Source organism: Epinephelus moara, chromosome 12, assembly GCF_006386435.1.
Source record: "Epinephelus moara isolate mb chromosome 12, YSFRI_EMoa_1.0, whole genome shotgun sequence".
NCBI classification, from domain to species: domain Eukaryota; kingdom Metazoa; phylum Chordata; class Actinopteri; order Perciformes; family Serranidae; genus Epinephelus; species Epinephelus moara.
This window is the reverse complement of record NC_065517.1, coordinates 17,255,054-17,275,406: the sequence shown is the minus strand read 5'-3', so window position 1 is coordinate 17,275,406 and position 20,353 is coordinate 17,255,054. Positions and strand designations below refer to the sequence as shown.

General features: G+C 40.2%; 1 protein-coding gene across 1 annotated transcript in view; it reads right to left on the bottom strand.

Moving 5' to 3' along the window:
- map3k5 (mitogen-activated protein kinase kinase kinase 5) overlaps positions 1–20,353 on the bottom strand; it is a 105,197-nt gene that overhangs the window by 35,117 nt on the left and 49,727 nt on the right. The window contains exons 7-12 of the mRNA XM_050059079.1: positions 10,578–10,748; positions 7,187–7,299; positions 5,305–5,464; positions 2,992–3,145; positions 2,740–2,847; positions 1,343–1,395 (exon numbers count right to left, since the gene is read on the bottom strand). Of these exons, the coding sequence (XP_049915036.1) occupies positions 1,343–1,395; positions 2,740–2,847; positions 2,992–3,145; positions 5,305–5,464; positions 7,187–7,299; positions 10,578–10,748 (759 nt within the window). The remainder of the gene's footprint in view (positions 1–1,342; positions 1,396–2,739; positions 2,848–2,991; positions 3,146–5,304; positions 5,465–7,186; positions 7,300–10,577; positions 10,749–20,353) is intronic.

Sequence of the window (20,353 nt, the reverse complement as noted above, 5' to 3'; positions counted from 1 at the left end):
CTGCACGTTGTATGCATTTAATAAAACGCTTTTATGCCTCTGTGCATGATATAGGCTTATTTACAGACTCACCACTGCAAATGTGTGATGTCAATCATGTTGTGCGTACCGCCGCGGTGCTTGGAATACTGGTTAATGCGTTTTCAGAGCATCAGTTTGTAAGTGAGTAATAAATAAATTACCACCCAACTGTTTGACTGATGATATGTTTAGAACTACATTTGTTTCCTTCTTGCTTATCATGTTTATGCCTTTGTCATGTTGTAAATTACACTGTATTTGAATATTTCAATTATGAAAATAATTGACGAGGATGACAGGGCGTTATTTAATAGGCTAAGATTAGTAAATTACCGATTTTAAATGCTGTCTATGAAAGCCTTTTATAATTGAAGTGGTTATAATATTCTACAGTATGCATTTAGTTAAAAGCTGTGTGTTCACAATTTCTAAGATAGCAAGGCCTTCATCATTTTTGTGTATCCATGGTCTATGGCAGTTCTATATTTGTTGGCAGAGTACCGACAAATTTAGGTAAAAAAATATTGGTGAATTCTGAATGTGTGTGTAAAACGTTTATATGCACGGTTTCAGCACAGATTTGTGGTCACGTACTTTTAGTGAATGAGGTCCATTTTGATTACGACTTTAAAGACAGACCTGTGCAGATATATATAGCACGTATACAGCATGACAAAAATACATGGAGGTGACAAACATTACAGACATTAGGTCCACATTAAAGAGAACAATTACAAGTGGCAGTTGCAATGTGTTTAGCCATGCTAGTGGTTGGATGGTAATGCTAATGTCGCCCTGTTGGTTGGCTACTTTGGTCCAGACTAAAATATCTCAATATAGGGGTGCCATAAAATTTTGTTCGGACATTTGTGGTTCTCAGAGGATTTATTGCAATAATTTTGGTGATCAAATGCATGCAAATGTGAACATGCTAACACACTAAACCACGATGGTAAACATTTGTTATCATAAAAGACAGCTACATCCCTCTTGAGATAAGAGATTTTAATCTTGATGAGAAATAAAAGAAAACAAAAAGATTTTTGTCTTATTGGACAACTAAGCATCGTAAGAAATGAAAACAGCACAATCGTAATGGCGGGGTTGGTTTAAAACAGTTGTGACATCCCTCTCAGTGGCAAAAATTATTAGATATATTCAACTAGTAATGTCTAGAGACGTGGTCAAGCTTAACAATTTCCCTCCAACCAACCATCTGATGACAAATTTAAACCAATCACCCTCTGGAGACAGGTGTGAGGTCACTGTCACATCACTCAGCTGTAATATGAACGCATCATTAAAGACGGCAGACACTGACCTGACACCTCGTACTGATGTGGCGCTGAAGTTCCACTCGTGGATCCCCTTGTGCTGCAGGACAAATCAGAACAAATAACATCTTTACAGCATCTAGGGGAGGATAAATCAATCAACACTGACTGATCATTGCAGACTGTAGCATTAGATGAGTAGCATTACTAATAATATGCTGATTGAGCTACAGTAATAAAAAGACATCAGTGGTTTTTATCACATTAGCAATGGCACATGAATTAAGTAAAAACATGAAATCAGTTTGGCCAATGTAGCAGCTTTACTAGGACCACTTTCTGGTTGAGCAGTCACTTTTATTTATGTGCTGCCGCAGTGAGCAATATGAGAAAATAATCAATATGGCAGACACAAAGAACTTCATGACAGGAAACTAGAGTCCATTATCACTGCGTAGCATCTCCCCAAAGACAACAAAACAGGAAAACTCACAATCATCATCCATCTGTTCATCAGTTTAAGCATCATGTACAGCATCAGCATTGCTGCTATGGTAACTTGCAGCATGATTCAGAGCATGTTTGAAGCCCACTAGTATATGCCAGCCAATCAGAAACAAGAATTTGTATCATTAATCATGTATATTTGCCCCAAAAAATCAGATAACATTTAACTGTGTCTCATAATAATGTATGCTAACATGCTAGCATGGAGAAAAACAAACTTCCCATACTTGGTTTTGAGCACAAAGCCATAATGGATTGGTGGCTTTTCCATTCAAAATATAACTTTCTCCACAAAAACTTGGTGTACCATGTTCCTCTAAGGCTGACAAGGTAATATTGGTGCTGACTGTGTATTCAATCATGCCAGTATACACATCCAGATAGCTAATGGAGGCATTTTAGATAACAAAAGGTGAGAATGGATGTTATTTGTGAATCTGTGCCATGTTTTTTAATGTTTCATCTCAGATTCAGGAACAGATTAGAGAAATTTGTCAACTGTGGTGGAATAAAAGAACAAAATTAGGAGGAATTGAACATCCATTCATGAATTTTCTGTGACTGTTTATCTTTTTAAGGGGCGGGAGACTGGCTGGGTACACCCTGGACAGGTCGCCACACTATAACAGGGCCTATTCACACTCATATTCAGGCCTACAGACAATTTAAAGTCACCATGTCACCTGACCTTTGCATGCCTAACCTAACCTGTTAGGGGGAACTGAAAAACCCAGAGGAAACCAACAGTAACACGGGGAGAACACACAAACTCCACACAGAAGGACACAAGCCAGCCAGTAGGTTCTACCCTCTTGCTGTGAGGTGACAGAGCTAACCACTGCAACACCATACCATCCTGGAGGAATTGAGCAAACAGTAGAAAAAGCAGAACTGGGAAGTGAGATTTGTTAGACATTTATAAATGATGGACACCCACCTTGTCATCGGGAGCAACATGCCAGATAGACACCGTGTTGTCATCCACGTCTTTGTTTATGGACAAATATGAAGGCTGGTACACTTTTGTGGGCTCTAATATCAACACCTGGAGAAGGGATAAAGGCACTGTATTACTTCCTTTATTTAACCAATGAAAGTTGCTGAGCATGCATTATCTTTTGCATTTGTTTCAGCCTCTGATTAGCGCCTGAGCTGAATCATTCGGGGTTCCTTGGCTGGAGTTACTTACAGGAAACCGGACGGAGGAGACGTCTTTCTTGGTGGCCTCCACCAGAAAGTCCATCCAGAAGTCCACTAGCTCCTGCTTGGGGGCCGGCTGCTCCGTGCCAGGTTTCTTGAACTGCTGGTAGATCAAGATGGTCTCCACCAGAGAGCGCAGGTACCTGAGAACCAAGCAGAGAGAAAAATAGAAAAAAACATTTATCCACAGTGCCCTGAAAAAGGTCAGAGTCCAGATCTTTCTGTAATCAAATGTAACCAAATGTCATCCCATCAGAAAAACATCTGCAAACATAATAACTCTCTGGCAGATAATTTGCATGTGAATTATATTGTTTTAAACCCATGAGCATAGATCAAGCAGGATCACAGAAACAAACAATACCATATGATTGTGTTTCCATGCTGAAGCTCATTTTTCTTTGTGACATTAATGGAAACTTAAAGAGTTTTCACAGCACAAACACAAATAAAGAACAGCAGGGTCGCGAGCACTGCGGAGAAAAGGAGCTGCAGACGGTTTACTGTACTCCTCCACATGTTGTACATCTGATACAGTCTTAAACAATCTTGACGAGTCGATAGAAAGTCTGAATTATGTATTATTGCAGACAGTTAAAGGGACAGCTCACCCCAAAATCAAAAGTACATATTTTTCCTCTTAACCCTAGTGCTATTTATCAGTCTAGATTGTTTTAGTGTGAGTTGCAGAGTGTTGGAGATATTGGCAGTAGTTATCTCTCCTTTCTTTAGAATATAATGGAACTGGATGGCACTCGACTTGTGGTGCTCAAAGTGCCAAAAAGTGTCTCAATGTCTCTTTTCAGAAATCACGACCCGGTTACTCAAGATAATCCACAGACCTGGTTGTGAGCAGTTTCATGTAGGAACTGTTTTCTTTCTACCGAACAACACCAGCCAACTGTATCACTATGCAAAAGGAAGCGTGCAACTATTGCTAGCTCACCTAGCATCACTGAGCTAGCTGAGGAAAGTTTACATCTCACATCGTCACAAGCACGAACCTCTCGTCCATGAGTAGATGCACTCTTCCTTCTGCGCTGTGATACAGTTGGCGGGTGCAGTCTGGTAAAGAGAAAATAGTCCCTACAACAAACTGCTCACAACAAGATCTGTGGATAACCTTGACATTATCTTGGAAGAACATATTTTTGATTTGGGCGTGAACTGTCCCTTTAACCTCCTGAGACCCTGTGTCCTCATATGAAGACATCACATTTTGGGTTTATTTGACCTTATACTTCGTTCTTCTTAACTTAGACCTGTTGTCCTCATTCGTGGACACTTTGTGTGCCATCTAGTGGTAGTAAGACCGCAATACACTAATCCATGAAAAAACAAGATGGCAGCCATCTCTGCCAAGTCAGTCTGAAGCTGATCCCGACACAAAAGAGGACAAGGTCAAAACCTGATCACATTTAATGGTTGAAACTTTTTCATTTATGATTAATAATGATTGGAGTTCGGTACGGCAACAAATTTGACCAATTTTAGTAACAGTAACAAGCAAATAACACTGTTAATTAGGAAGTACTCGTTTGAGGACATTGGGACTTTAATATCATTGACAATGTTGAGTTTTTCATACTTATTGGGTCCTACTGATCCCTAATAGCTAGGTAAAATTAAAAATGCATACCAAACAAAAGTTTGGGTCTCAGGAGGATAAGACTTTGATCCTTAACTATGAAGGGATTCCATGTGAATAGCATGGATTAGTTACTGTCATTTGCTCGTCATGTAAAAATGTTATTCTTTAAAGGTTAATATATTGGATATCTATTGCATTAGTATGCACCAATACCTCCACACTGGCATGTCAGGTAAAGTTTTTGTTTGTTTATAGTTAAGGATGGTTTTGGCCATGGCTAAATAAGAAATGTCACTGACACAAAGAGATAAAAATGTTTTCATGGTAGTAATCTTGTCAAACCACCTGTTTCAAGCCATGCTTCCTGTTGAGGAAAAGTTTTTCTTTCCACAGAGTGAAATATTTACATTCTAACACTTTTTAAAATCTTCACAAAACGTCACGACACCAGGATCATATATATGCATAAAAACCCATGTAAAGATAGAGGTACTGTTCAAATGAGCAAAACCAGCTCCCCATGATATTTTCTGTTCTCCAAAGCGAAGTACACCAAATGCTTGCTCAATGGCCCCAGATGGCCACTGTGATTTCAAGGCAAAGCAGAGCTCCAATTCAGATCACAATGACACAGGCGCAGTTGGTGGTGGATGCGGTCTAAAATGTGTTTTTCGGCATGCAAATCTGAGAGCGGCTTATCCGCGTCCTCACCAGATGGGGGCTTTAAGTTTGAAGAGTTTCTCGGAGGCCTGGATGACCCTGGTGTTGTCGCAGGCCAGGATGCTGGCGCCCAGGAAGAAGCCCACATCCCAGTAACTCTGCAGCTTGTCCAGGCTGCCTTTTTTCCCCAACAGGCTGCTCAGCTTCACTCCTGGAAGAAAAGAAAGATTATTTAATACAACAGGAAGATTATTTGTAATATTGCGTTTCCCTTTGGGCTGTCACAAACTGAGATTTTAAGCAGACAAGACAGCTGAGGAGAGACTGCAGCAAAAAAGGCTCAAGACATGTTCACACTCGACTTGGATATGCCACAACGTACTAGCCTGGGAACCAGACGAATCTGCGAGCTCATGCTTTTTTTTTTCCGCTCTGGCATCTGTGATTTTGTCTGGCTAACAACTTGAAGTACAAAGGATCGATTTGTTATCAGATTATGTAAGAATCTAAAGTTAATTGTAACAATGGTTTTGGCTTCTGCTCCTACATGTCCTCCTGCAGTAACCAGCCATTTGGAAAGGCAAGTGGGGGCCGCGGGGATAAGTGCAGTGGGAAGGCAGGGCCTGGAGGGACGGAGGGTGGTGCTTATTTAGGGAGCAGCAAGCTGATTCCCAGGGCTGCTTGCTCTGTTTCCCACATTCCTGAGCACCTCTGAGCCTCAGATTTCAGGGTAAATGCAGACAATGGGAACAAGGGCTTAAGGGCATACTTATTCGCAAAACAGTAGGAAGTGTTTCTATAAATAATCTTGTTTTTATTACATATAATCATTATTTTTATAGTACAATGGAAGTATACAGTTATGTGTAGGGGTTGCTGAAAGTAAGGATGGGAATCCAGTTGAGAACCAGCTCCAAATTATCCGATACATGGGAACTGTATTTCTCCAAGCTTATCAATTCCTTTTATGGATGCCGGTGATGTTTTTCCTTTGCATCTATGCTGCTGGAAACTTGCAACAAGAGGGAGTCATGGCGGAGAGGAAGGAACGGTCCAAAGCGTGGCTACTGCTTCTAATGTTTGTAAAATGATAATGCCTTTTTCTACCCTGTTTCTACACTGCATATGTTCAGATATGAGGATAATAAAACAGTAGCATTGAAGCTGAAAATCTGTGCAGGCCTACTTTTTTCCACACAGAAAACCGATCAGGAAACAGTAAGGGTATCGATAAAGAATCACACCAATAAGCAGAATCACTAAGAGCATTGGTTTTAACAAAACCTTTTCACTTCCCATCCCTAGCTGGTGGTGATACACACGAACCATTATTGCCAAACTCTACAGTTCCCCTCAGCTCTGGGAGCTTTATAGCTTCTTTCAGCTCGTTGTTCAGTCTCGCAGCTCTTATAATGCTGTTTTCGGTTGTGACAGACAGATCTTTTCAGCGAACAAGCTTTAAAAAACAATTCTAGGCTACCTTTCCTGGCACTAAACAGCAGACAGACACAGCTTATGACTAGCTAGTGAACACTGTGGAGCTATCAGCTTTTTAAAAGCCAGATATTTCAAAACAAAGCTAAAAGGACAGTGAAGAGTGGACTAACATTCATCAGGCAGACAGAAACTGAACTGCAAATATACACTGATGTTGCTTTGTGTCTGCTGGAATCTGTTTGCTAACACACGCAGCAGCCGGCAGCTGTTTTCTAGCAGGGTTGGCAAGGTTCAGAGCCTGAGCCATGACAGTGAAGCTGAAATCCATAAAACTGAAACAATGAGCTTTAAGGTGTTATCATGCTCTTACACATAATATCTTCTTCCATTATCAGTATAAAAGGTATTGATAAGTGCAGCTATGAGTGCAAATTATGACTGATCATGAAGGACTGGAGCAGAGTAAAGACAGATATCCAATCTAGCGTCCACTCACCCACTTTGCGAAGCTCGAAAGACGTGTCAAACTGGTGTCCAGCTGCCAGGAGTAGAACAGCATAGTTGATCCCAGAGTGTAGTGTTGGCTCTGACTCAAACCCCTTTTTAAACCTAAGAGGAGACAAAAAAAGGTCTCCAATAAACACTTTTCCTCCAAGAAATGAATCATAAGAATTCCCAAGCATCTCTGAGATAACGGATGGCTTCACGGGGCTCCCCCGGCTTCCTGAGACACTTCAAGTTAGAAAAAACAATTACAGCCATATTGAGTTGGGACCTCAGAACGGCAAACCGCAACTGTGAGTACCCTCGCAAAACAAGAAATTTTCATTTATTTAATGAGCAATCTGTTCTGCTGAGGGAAGGGGTGTGAATGTTATTAGGGGCCTCTGCCAAGTTGTGACATGGAACTGAAAATAACAGCCAGATGGGAGCTCGGTAACGCAAGCAGCATATTCAAGCGAGTCAGATATGAGATCTTAAGAGCAATTTCCAGATGAAGGCAATCAGCAGCCACGTGTTATTGCTGCTCTGTTATTGAGCCAACGTTCGTCAGCTACTGTTAGCCTCTGTATGCTCACACACGACTGACACAGAAGATGGCAAACTAGCAAGTTACCAAGTAATACCCCTGATTAGAATCAGAACAGATTTCCTGGATTCACCAAGGTGCTGGAAAGCCTCCATATGCATCTCATTCTCTGCTTACTCATTAGACACAAGCAGATTCTGCAGGGTTTTCAGAGGCACACTCATGCTGGGAACATCCAGCTTCATCACTCAAAGGTCTGAGCAAGGTTTAGATCTGGACTGAACTTAGAAATCACCCTCCAAAAATGTGTAATTAGCATCTTAAAATACCTCTATACCGACAATAAATGAATACCGTTTTAACAGTTTGTCAAATACATATACACCCACCGGCCACTTTATAAGTTACACCTGTTCAACTACTTGTTAACACAAATAGCTAATCAGCCAATCACATGGCAGCAACTCAATGCATTTAGGCATGTAGACAAGGTCGAGACAACCTGCTGAAGTTTAAACTGAGCATCAGAATGAGGAAGAAAGGTTATTTAAGTGACTTTGAATGTGGCATTCAGATGGTCGGGTCAGAATTTGGCGTAAACAACATGAAAGCATGGATCTATCCTGCCTTGTATCAACGGCTCAGGCTGGTGGTGGTGGTGTAATGGTGTGGGGGACATTTTCTTGGCACACTTTGGGCCCCTTAGTACCAACTGAGCATGGTTTAAACACCACAGCCTACCTGAGTATTGTTGCTGACCGTGTCCATCCCTTTATGACCACAGTGTACCCATCTTCTGATGGCTACTTCCAGCAGGATAACGCACCATGTCACAAAGCTCAAATCATCTCAAACTGGTTTCTTGAACATGACAATGAGTTCACTGTACTCCAATGGCCTCCACAGTCACCAGATCTTAATCCAATAGAGCACCTTTGGGATCATGGATGTGCAGCCGACAAATCTACAGCAACTGTGTGATGCTATCATGTCTAAATGGACCAAAATTACTAAGGTTTCCAGCACCTTGTTGAATCTATGCCACCAAGAATTAAGGCATTCCTTAAGACAAAAGGGGTCCAACCGAGTACTAGCAAGGTGTACCTAATAAAGTGGCTGGTGAGTGTATAGTAATTGAATTTTTACAACTGCATTGTTTCCAGTAACACTGATCCTCAGCTAACTTGAAATATCTATAAGATTCTATCATTGAGGTTCATGCTCTTGATAAAGAAATTATGGGAACAATATCCATCATTCACATAGTGCTGAACCGAACTGACTGATTTATACTGATTCTAGGTACAGCCATCCTCTCACACACAGTATGTTCTACTCATAGTCTGACGTCACAACTTTGTGGCGACGGATGTTTACATATTATGGATGTTTTTTAAACAGACTGAAAACTAGGACATTGTGCGACATGAATTAATATCCTGTGAGCTGTTTGTGAATGAACAAGGTCACTCTGAACTAAAAGAAAAATCCATCAATGAATTCCTTTCATAGTCACTTAAACTGAATAAAAAGATTTGTTCATCCTTACTGCGTTTCTAGAAAATCATATACACATATACACGTACAACAGACATGCTACAGCCTCTGTCATCGGACCATAGGTTCATTTTACTGAAAAAGCCTGCAGCTCTGTGGTCACATTCTGTGGTTGAGGGAAGTGATGCAGCAGCTTAAATTCAGAAAAGTTCAGGTGTGTGCTTTTTGGTTACCCTGAAAAATTCAAGAGAATTATGTTACCACGTGTGTCTGAACTCTATCTACCAACATAGCAGCTGTAAACATCGTTCTCTTTAAACACATCACAATGTTACACCTACACTGATCTTTGAAGCAGCGGTATTTGTGTATTTTCTTCCTTTTACGAAATGAATAAGAACTACAGTGGTGTTAGAATAAAGGAGTGCATTAGCAAGAAAAACCTTCAACCGTCACACAACTTCTGAGGAAAAGGGAGTGAAAAGAAAAAGTTATACTCAGCCCAAACTGCTGACACAAGGCAGAACTTTTAACATTACTACATTACTTTAAAGTGACAATATATCCCAATATCAAAAACACATTTTTCTTGAGATATCGACCGTGGAGATGTCTGCCTTCTCTCAAATACAATGGAGCTAAGTGGCACTCAGCTGGTGGTGCCCAAGGCAGCAAAATAATACATTTGAAAAACTCAACAGCAATGTCTCTTTAGAGAAATCATGACCTGGTTACTCAAGATAATCCACAGACCCTGTTGTGAGCAGTTTCATGTAGGAACTATTTTCTACTATTAATTGCACCCGCCAACTGTATCACCATGCAGAAGGAGGCAGGCATCTACTGCTAGCTCACCTAGCACCACTGAGCTAGCTATTGTTACAGCTCGTCCGATGACACTGATGTGAGCATGAGCCTCTCATCCATGACTAAACGCACGCTTCCTTCTGCACTGTGATACGGTTGTCTATTGTCATTTTAATGTGACAGGACTGAAACCTCTTCATGTTCTCATGCTTTTGCACACCTGGTTTGACGTGTAACAAGTTGTGCAACCTTTTGTGTATCACTGCTGTAATGAGCTGTCATGTGCAGACTCATGGCCCGCCTGTTTCCTTACATGACACTTGTAATTCTCTCACTTAACAAAGGGGTTTTACCTTGACAATAACAGCTATTACCAAGTCCTTTATTCACGGCACCATTCACAGTGCTCTTAAAACTGTGGTGCCATGGTTCCATGAGTCACCTTAAAGGCATCTTTAATGCATCTTGCCCTTCAAAACATTTCTTCTAGCAATATTTACAAGTGACTCAGCGTCTGTTGGAGCCACTCGCCACCCCGTCCCGTCTCTCTCACCAGTGTGTGCCGCTGTCTCTGCTCGCTGTGTCAGTGAAGTGAGACTCCAGGAACATGTCCTTATAGATCCGTCCCACCAGGCAGTAGATGTCCGAGGCTACCTGCTCCTCGCCCTCCACCAGGGGCAGCATGATGTCCAGAGCCTTCTGTCTGTCGCCCGGCAGGTTCCTCCTACACTCACAAACACACAGCAGGCAAAGTCAGACAGGAGGTACATAAGAATTCAGGTGTTTTTTAACTCGAGTGAGTAGCAGTGAAGCAAAAACTAATCAGCTTCCGGCAAATATCCATCCAGGCACGTGTCAGTGGAAAGCTGTCATGGGGATTTGTTACTAATAACACTTAGTAAGTGTTAATACATCACATTATCTTAATCTTAAAAGGGGCACTGGCACTCCATTGATTTAATATGTCAATATTATATTAGGCATGTGGAGAGCTCAGCCTGTGAAAATAGCTGAGCAAAAAAAAGATCCTCTTGAGCTGCATTATGGGAAGTGTAATAGTGGTTTTGGAGCTTGGCCAACACATGGGATTACATCATCTTGACCTCTGCTACATCAATTTTCTCCCAACACTTATGGTTCACTGCTAACTTGTGGATTATTCTCAGTCCTTTAGAAGGTGACAGTAGCTGCATTTACCTCATAACAATACAGAAGACAGACATTCAATTACATTTTAAAGGACTGGTTTAAACCGTTCACAGTCCCTTTAACACATAAGCATGAGTCATGAAAACACTCCTTTCTACTGATTTCTATTTTTGGATGATCACACATAAACTATAGGAGTTTCCACAAATCATTAAGGGAGTAACAGGAGGCACGCCTTCTCCAATTTAACAACAACCGGAGCTGTAAAACAATAGAGAACACACCAGTAAACCAATACTGCTTCCAAGCACATTTTAAAGAAGTATTTCACTGCTGGAAAGATGATCTTTTCAAAAAACTGGGCTGTCTGTGCAGTAGAAAGACACAAAGACAAGTGGCATTCACGTCTGCTTGAGAGGTAGGTAGATAACCTACCACTACCAGAATGCACTGTGACGCACCAAACCAATAAATGCTCCTGCTGGTGGGTGGCGTAATGGGATTTGCCTATCAGAAAACAATGTGGTGACCAGCTGTCATTACGGTTAAACTTGAAAGTAAGTTAAAACATGGTCCTAAAAAGCTCTCATAAATACAATGGTGCATTAAAGTATGTTTCTGAAAATATTTTAGCCGCAAAATAGGCAATAAAGTAACAGACTCTTTGTTTATATTTGATCAGCACTGCCTAGTTTTACAGTTTAATTCGGATTTGGTCTGAGTTTGAGAGAAAGAGCGTGGCAGCTCTCTCTCGATCTGCTTCTATACTCTTTATTCTGTGGTGGCAGACATACGAAAATTGAGAAGTACAATCTAGTTTGAGGAACAGCCCAAGAGCCAGCAAAAATCCACTAGATGACACGTTTTGGATTTTCGCAGGCAAATGAGCAGGGAGATCTGGGCACTGGCAAGATGGAGGGGAAAAAAAAAAAAAAGGGCAAAGTATCCCGTTTAGTGATGAGAGAGAGCAAGATTTGGTCTCATGCACTCAAGAATTCTTCTTTCTGATACCTGAATGTAGAAGCAGGACACCTTACAAGAGTCCCCACTAATTTAGCATTACACTCCTGTAACTGCAGAACTCGTGAAAAAAAAGGGATCAAAATCGATGCAGCAGAACCCGAGATACATATTTTTGTTATTTCATGCATTTTTCCTTCTTGTCAAAATGTGGTGCCTACATTACCCACAATGCAACTCCACCACCAACACGACAAAACTAGAAAAAAAAACAAAAAAAAACCTATCACAAGCTTACAGCAAAAAAATTTAAGTGCTGCAAATAAATATTTAAAAAATAATTGACAGAATAATTAAGTGTATACAGTACATGATGTACAGTAACTGGACAATACTTAAAGAAAATCTGCACAAGCAAATTGTACAACACCCTGTATATTCCTGGTACCTAAAATAAATACTGGTTGGAACAAGGTGAATCAATATTAGCAACACCAGCCGGGTGTACGTGTGTGTGGACAACGTGTGTGAGCACATAATTACGTGTATGTTTATGTGTTTGTTTGTGTAGCTAGGGAACAACACAGCTATTGTTGTGGGACACTGATACCTGGCACAGAGGAAGCCATTAGGAGCCCGACTTAAATTACTGAGGTTGTTGGGTTCATTTAACGAACCTCCACTTTTATCTAGCGCTGTGAGCCTCCAGTGGAACATTCAGGTGCTGAAGGTTCTCTTATAACCAACCTGACAGGAAATAATGGAGGCTCTATAATGAGCAGCCCATTTAAAAACAACTAAGGAAATGAACTGCAACCTCTTGAGGTGTTAATTAATTGAAGTACATGGAGGTTTGTTCAGGAAAGCTTTTACATTTCCTGTTCTGATCACTCAGCGTGCAGATAAATTGCCTTTAATGTGTTTAATGCCTCTGCTGCACTGTAAAAAACAAACAGAAGGACAGCTGGCTGTCGAGCATGAGCAGTAATATATAACATAAACCAAAGCAATAAATCAAATCACCAAAGATAATTTACTCACAGTTTTAATTCTCATCACTATTTTCAATTAAGTAGTGGTCGGACTCACAGATGTAATTAATTATAACCTCAGCTGTCTGCTTTATTAGGTACACTTAACTTAGTCTAATACAAGAGCTCCAATAAATCTTAATTTAGTGAAAGTTATAATGTTGAAACTGTTTTAGAGAGGTGTTGATCCAACTTCATACTCATATTGAATTTTTTGATTTTGGTGCCGCTGACTCCTTGAGGGGCTGTGCTGTAAGGCGTTTCTAATATTTAGTTTGACTCATTTATATCAAAGAGGGCACTACAGTATCAATATTTTCTAACCACATATTTCAGACCTGTGTGTATGTAACGTGTAAGTAACAACAGAGTGAAAAAACTGAATTTCCCCTCTAGGATTAATAAGATATGTCTTAAATTATTATCCCAGTATTATCAAAATTAGCTAAAAATGACTAAAAAGTACTGATACACACTCTTAAATAATTTCTTTTTTCATATTGAACACCTCAACAAAATTAACAGCCATAAGCTCTTTTTGTTTGCATTAACATTAAAATAATACCGCAGTCAACACCTTCTACAAACATTTAAAAACCATATCAAATGTGCATGAGCATTAAAGAAAGCCTGTCTTTCAAATGCTTGCTCATGTTTCTGTGTCCCTGTAGATGAAGACAATACAATAAACCAGTAGCCTAACTGGGTTTACCCGCTACACACCCACTCTTTAAACAAGTGCTGTCACTGTCTTCTGCCACGTTTTCATTGACGCACAACAAATTCAAGTTGCGTACTACTCCTGCGTCTGTGCTGGCTGTTGTCATGTTTGGTTTTCCTACAAAAAGTAATGCACCAGAGGTCATACATATCCTACACAGTCATGTCCCAGTAATTCACGTATAGCTCACAAATTTGGGAAGGCTGCAATCACTTGACTAATGCACTGATGGGTGTTAAGATTGGTAAAAATGGTTGGGATGGTGGATGGGTCAAAAAACACAGGACTTCCACCTTTGAGTTAACTTTTAGTCATTTTAAGGTACATTGTCACCATGCTGCTTTTCCTAAACCAAACCTATGTAACTTTATGTTAATTAAGTAATGTCATTCATGGGGCGCCAAGTCATAGAATATTGTGAACTGCTGCAGGAGGATATGTTGGTCTAGGAGACTGGTACTAAATTTGGTTGATGCTTGAGAGTATTTATCAAGAGTTTTTCAAAGCCCTGTAATCAAACACGGTTTTAATGACAATTAACATTTCAAATAGTAAAATTAAATGGATGGTAAATGGAACTGCACTTGTATAGCACCTTTGTAGTCTTTCTCATCTTCTGACCACCCATTCACATACACTCATAAACTGGTGGCCGAGGCTACCATACAAGGTGCCACCTGCTACTCAGTTTTTAACACACTCACACCGATGAAACAGCCATCAGGTGCAATTTGGGGTTCAGTATCTTGTTCAAGGATACTTTGACATGCGGACCGGAGGAACAGGGGATCAAACTGCTAATGTTCCAATAAGTGGATGACCCGCTCTACCTTCTGCGCAACAGCTGCCCCAAATTAACTGTCAGGAATTTTAGCATTGTTTATGACATGACCGATAACCATTACATACCTAGATGCAGCTATACTGAGGTCCAAGCATTGATTGCTCGTGGCAGAAGACACTGCCTTGGGGCAACCAGGAGACCGACACTATCATTGATCTGGGCCAAACAGGTGTTTTAATAAGTCACTTCTGTTTATTTGGGAGGGTTGAGACGCCTTCCTGCAGTGGACCACAAGAGCTTTGGACTGAAGAAATAATTTTGCTAATTCTATGTACTGAAAGACAACTATACAAATCATCAACATCATGTAACCAACAGAAAGTCCATTATTTCATACTACTTAAATCAAAGGTGGTCTCTGACTTGCAGTTCAGAAACAACACATCAATGAGATGAAGTCCGGGATCAGACGAGAGACACTTAAGCTGCATAATGTGCCCTTATTAATGGCCACTGTATCAATCATTAATTTCCATGATATATTAATCAGCTAGAAAAACAGACTATTAATTAAGATAATTCTCACATTAGTGCCGACTTATTTCCATACTTGCTTTTTGCATAACATATGGAGTATTGGAAGGTCCCCAATATTTTCAGGAAAATCCTTATTAGTATGTTAATTCATGCATCAATGTGCTTCAGAACATCTTTTCCGTGGGGGTAATTTCTGTTCTGGAGGGATAAAATGTCGATAAGGCTTTGTTCTTGATTTAATGAACGTGTCAAAACACAGACTTCAGCGAGAAATGAGTGGCGTTGCGAAGTTAACTCTCGCACACAGGCACAATGTGTGATATAAACATAACGTGGCTTTTTCTCCAGAGCGTGAAGGTTAAATAAAACATATGAGCTGACAGCTATTACCATGGAGACCGTCCAGAGGGAAGAGTGCTCGGGGAGACAAGACCTGCTCTCTCCTAATGCATCTCTCTATTTCTCTCTTTCTTCTCTCCAGAGTGCCGACTGGTGTTTGGATGGAGGAGATTCTTGCCCTGCTCTCGCCAGGCTCCCAACAGCGATCGACGCTCACATGACAAGAGACTGAAGCCAATTAGTCCACGCACACTTCAACCTGGCAGACTCATTTAGAGGCAGAGCACCTGCTTCAGACCAATCGTCAGGCCTTTCTTCAGGCCGAATATTGATAATCTCAGGGCTCAGCGTGGGCTGCGCACCGCTGGGTCAGGGCTGAGTGAAAAGAGTCAAGGTAATGATTTATACAAGTCCACTTGAGGTGAAAAATTCATTCAGCTTCAAACTCAGAACAATTTTTCTACCTGATCACTCTGCTGCCTCTTACAATGTACAATCAACTTTTGACAGGAGCAAATTTCTGAAGACTTTAATAATATCAGTAATTTTGTATTCACGCTTCAATATAGTCTTTTCACCGGTTAAATGTCAAAGAAATTATATGTCTTCATTTTTTTCCATGACAGAAAAGACAGCTGCTATTGGAGAGAACTAAGCTGTCCACTAGCAGAGAGCAACATGGATTCAATACTGTTATTTAATGCCATTAGTTTTTACTATGGCAACGGAAGTTATTATTAGGGCGTCTAAGTGGGTCAGAGGCAGAGAAAAGCTTCAGGGGGGGACAAAGCGTACGATATTTAAATGTAATTTTACAATACAATACCAATATGAATGAGGGCATAGCACATTTTCTGTTAAATCGACTGGGAAAGCAACAAAATAACCAAACGTTAATGTCTGTTTTCTTCATCTCCACTCCATCCTAAAATCTACTGCTGCTAAAAATAATGGTACAACCAGAAATAATAAAGGATATACAGCAGTTAGTATCATAGGTGTAGACTCGAGTGACATGACCTGGACTTGAATCAGTCACAAATTTGATGACTTTAGACTTGAGTTAACGAAATCAAAAAAGGTTTGTAACTCAACTTGGACTTTAACACCAATGACTCGTGACTTTTTTGACTTTACATACTTACTTTACATACTAGGGATGCGATTAGCCGGCTAGCCGGCACCAGAAATAATAGTCGATTAAACCAATTAGTGTTTTATTAACGTACAACGCTGCTTAACTGTTATGCAGCTGCCTGCCACTAGTGGGAGCTACAGAGCTGTCAGACAGCAATCCCCCTTCCCGCCATAACGTGCTAGTAGACAGATGTCCTCTCGCAAAACCAGCGTGATTTGGCAGTACTTTGATCTAGAAAATGAAAACAAGGTAGCATGGAGGCTGTCAGAAAATAAACTGCCATATAATCACTCTACTGGAGCAACGCGCAACCACATTCAACTCAAGCATTTGGATGTTAACCTGCACGGAATGACGGCTGCTGCTGCTAGCGGTGCTAGCCACACTCATTTTACATCGTTCACTCTGAGATGCTGTGATCCCGCCCGGACTGAGAAAATAACGCAGCTCATCATGACAATGACAATGACCTCGCAAGATATGCTTCCACGTAACTTTGTTGAAGGTAAAGGCTTCAGAAACTTAATGGAATATGTGCCGGGACGCAAAATGATAACCTCCAGGCTGGAGCACATTCACCATAAAATGAGTGTTTTCCTTTTTTTAGACTAGTCGACTAGCCTTAATTGAAATTTTCATTTAGGCGACAGAGAAATTAGTCACCAGAAACATCCCTGCTTGATACTTGACCTTCCCCAGAGCCCAAAGACTAAAATGCATGTTGTTTAAAAAGTGTGCTGTCATATAGCTTCACTTTAAAGAAAGAACAGTCTTACAAAAATGGTCTTATACATTTGGGAGATGAAAGATACAGACATTTTTCCAATATGAAATGAGATAAATACAACAAATAAGGACAGACACATACAAATTTCATTCTGTTTGGGGTGCCCAGTAGGTCAGTGGGTAGAATGGGCGACCCAGGCAGTATCCTTGCCGTAGTGGCCACAGTTTTGATGCCAGCTTGTGGCTCTTTGCTGCAAGTCAACCTCCCTGCCCCCCTTTCACACTTTAAAACTGTCTTGTCATTAAAGGCAAGAAAGACCCAGAAAAATCAAAGCAATATAATAATAACAAAATATAGTATGTATTTATGTGGATTCTAGTCAAAATGCTGCTTTATTTTAGGTCATCCCAATAACCAGGGTCATTTCTAAATGATATAAATTGTAAAAATGTATAAAAAAAACAGGGTGGACACAATTAAGACCATAATTAATGATCCAAATCATCTTATTTGTCAGGCAACAAAAGAAATCATCCTTACACAACACCTAACAATCACAGCTACTTTATAGTGACTAATCCTACCCTGTTGAATAGGTACGCTGACGCAAAAGACCTCCCACAGCTGTTTGTCTCCACTCACGGCACCCTGCTCTCTACTAAACTGAGGGAGTGTCTTCTGTCACTAACACTTAGCGCATGAATCCGCCTCACAAAATGTCTCAGTGTTGCTGCCTTGAGCTCGTAAACACGATATCACATCCTGGTAATGGGCCAGACAGTAACAGCGCAGAGCACGCGGGCATCTTGGCACCCTGCAGAAACATTTTCCAATTGCTGCCAAATTAAAGAACAGCACGCTTTATTGCCGTTTGAGGCAGTCGCACCGCGAAAACCGCAGGAAGTTTACAAGAGAAGCAGCTGGTGAGAAACAGGCAGTCAAAACCTCTCTGTGTCGTACATCTGTCTTTTTCCTGAGCACAGTAGCTGCACACATGCTGCCAGTAATATCACTGGGAGCTGGCAACCTGAATTTGCTGCTGCTTTTATCTTCCAATTTGTGATTTTATAATTTTTTTTTTAAAAGATTTCATTGGAATTTGTGAATATTCTCCCAGCACTGCTCATGACACCATCTCAGAAACTAACAGATAAGCTTGTTGTCCCAATTATAGATCCACTAACACAGGAACAACAATCTCCTTTTTCCACCAAAATTGGCATGTAAATGCAGGTTTTTTTTAAATGTATGAAAAATGCTAAAAACAGGCGATAGACTCCTTTCCCACTGCAAATAAACCAGAGCTGTGTGCTCAGATCTGCAGGAGATGAGTATACCTTTTTTGTTTTTTTTCTAGTGTGTCATGTTTGACATCATGAATGTGCTGAGAAACAGGTTAGTAAACAGTATAAAGCACCATGGAGGAAAGTCAAAATGTTGGTGGTTACGTCTTTTTTTTATATCTCCTACTTAGTCTGTCTTTCAATCTTGGCATAGACAAATTTTGAACAATGTCTGAGCGTTGCTTAAATGGAGACAGACAGTATTTTGTGGTGGTGCATCATTGTATCCTGCCCGAATAGCGAAGATTAGCGAAAATTAGCGCATCCACCTGGGTGGCATATTTCCCTCACTGCTGATCAGAGCTGGAGTTGTTAATACTGTGGCTACTGCAGAGTCATTTGTTTCAGGAATTAATGCTGATTGTCATCTTTCCCACTTAATAAAAAAGCCAGTTGTTAGTGGGTGTAAGTGGGTTTCTTGTGTAGTGAGAAAGCATCAACAAGATAGTTTGAGTTCAAATCATAATCCACAATCGAAAGTAAATTAACTTGTAGAGCACATTTCAAACAAGTGCTCAAGTTCCAAGTGTTCTACAAATATGTGGTAAACATTAAAATATGAATTAAATTGTTTAAAATTTTTTTTTAATATATTAAAAAGATAAAAACAGAAATAAATGCTACATAGGTAAAGACGATGGATAATGATAAGTGCCCGGATTTAATCTAAAACAGTGAACAATTTTAAACTAATGTAACGGAAATCATTAATATACCTGAAATAAATTATGTAAAATCTATGCAACATTTATCACTAATGTAATGGAAACTTTTAGGCCTCTGTACTGCGCAACTAGCAGAACAAATGTAAAGTAATCTTGCATTTTATGTCCCAAGCACAAGTGTGTTACATGGCGTTTAGTTTGTCTCTCGTTGTGTGTCTGACTCGATGTGTTTTAGAAAGTCTTTTATCCTCTCTTTCAACTGTGGACCAACATTTGTTTTAAGGTGTGCTGCACAATTTCCAATGTCCAAAGACAAAGTATTCTCCATGGCTGTAACATGAATCGAAATGGCACCCAGTTCTATTGAATTTAATGGAATAATACCTAAGTTAACACTACATGAGCAGCTGTAAGCAGCAGCTCACCATCCTCATCAACAGAAGTACACACTGTATAATACACAAAGTCAAAACAATCAAAGGCTATAAGCTTATAAACAATATGTCAAAGTAAGGAGATTAATGCATTAATAAATAAATACGGGAAAATCTCTCAAAAACACAGTCATTAGGGCTTACAGCAGTGTAAGAGTGACCTATGAAGAAATTAAACAGCAGAGCACTGAGGAGAGTGACCTATGAAGAAATTAAACAGCAGAGCACTGAGGCGTCCTAGAAGAGAATTATCAAAAATCTGAGTCATGCTGATTTAGAGAAGGTAATTCTGCTTTAATTTCATTTTGTCTAGACTATTGCAGCAACTCTCTCTATACTTGCCTCAGTGAAAAATCAATCTCTTGTCCCCGGCTTGTTCAAAATACTGCAGCCAGAATTTAAACTGACTGCAGTCTTAGCACATCTGCACCGGCTACCTGTAGGATGCAGAATCGATTTTACTTATTACTTTTAAAGCACAAAAAGGTCTAGCCCTTAGCT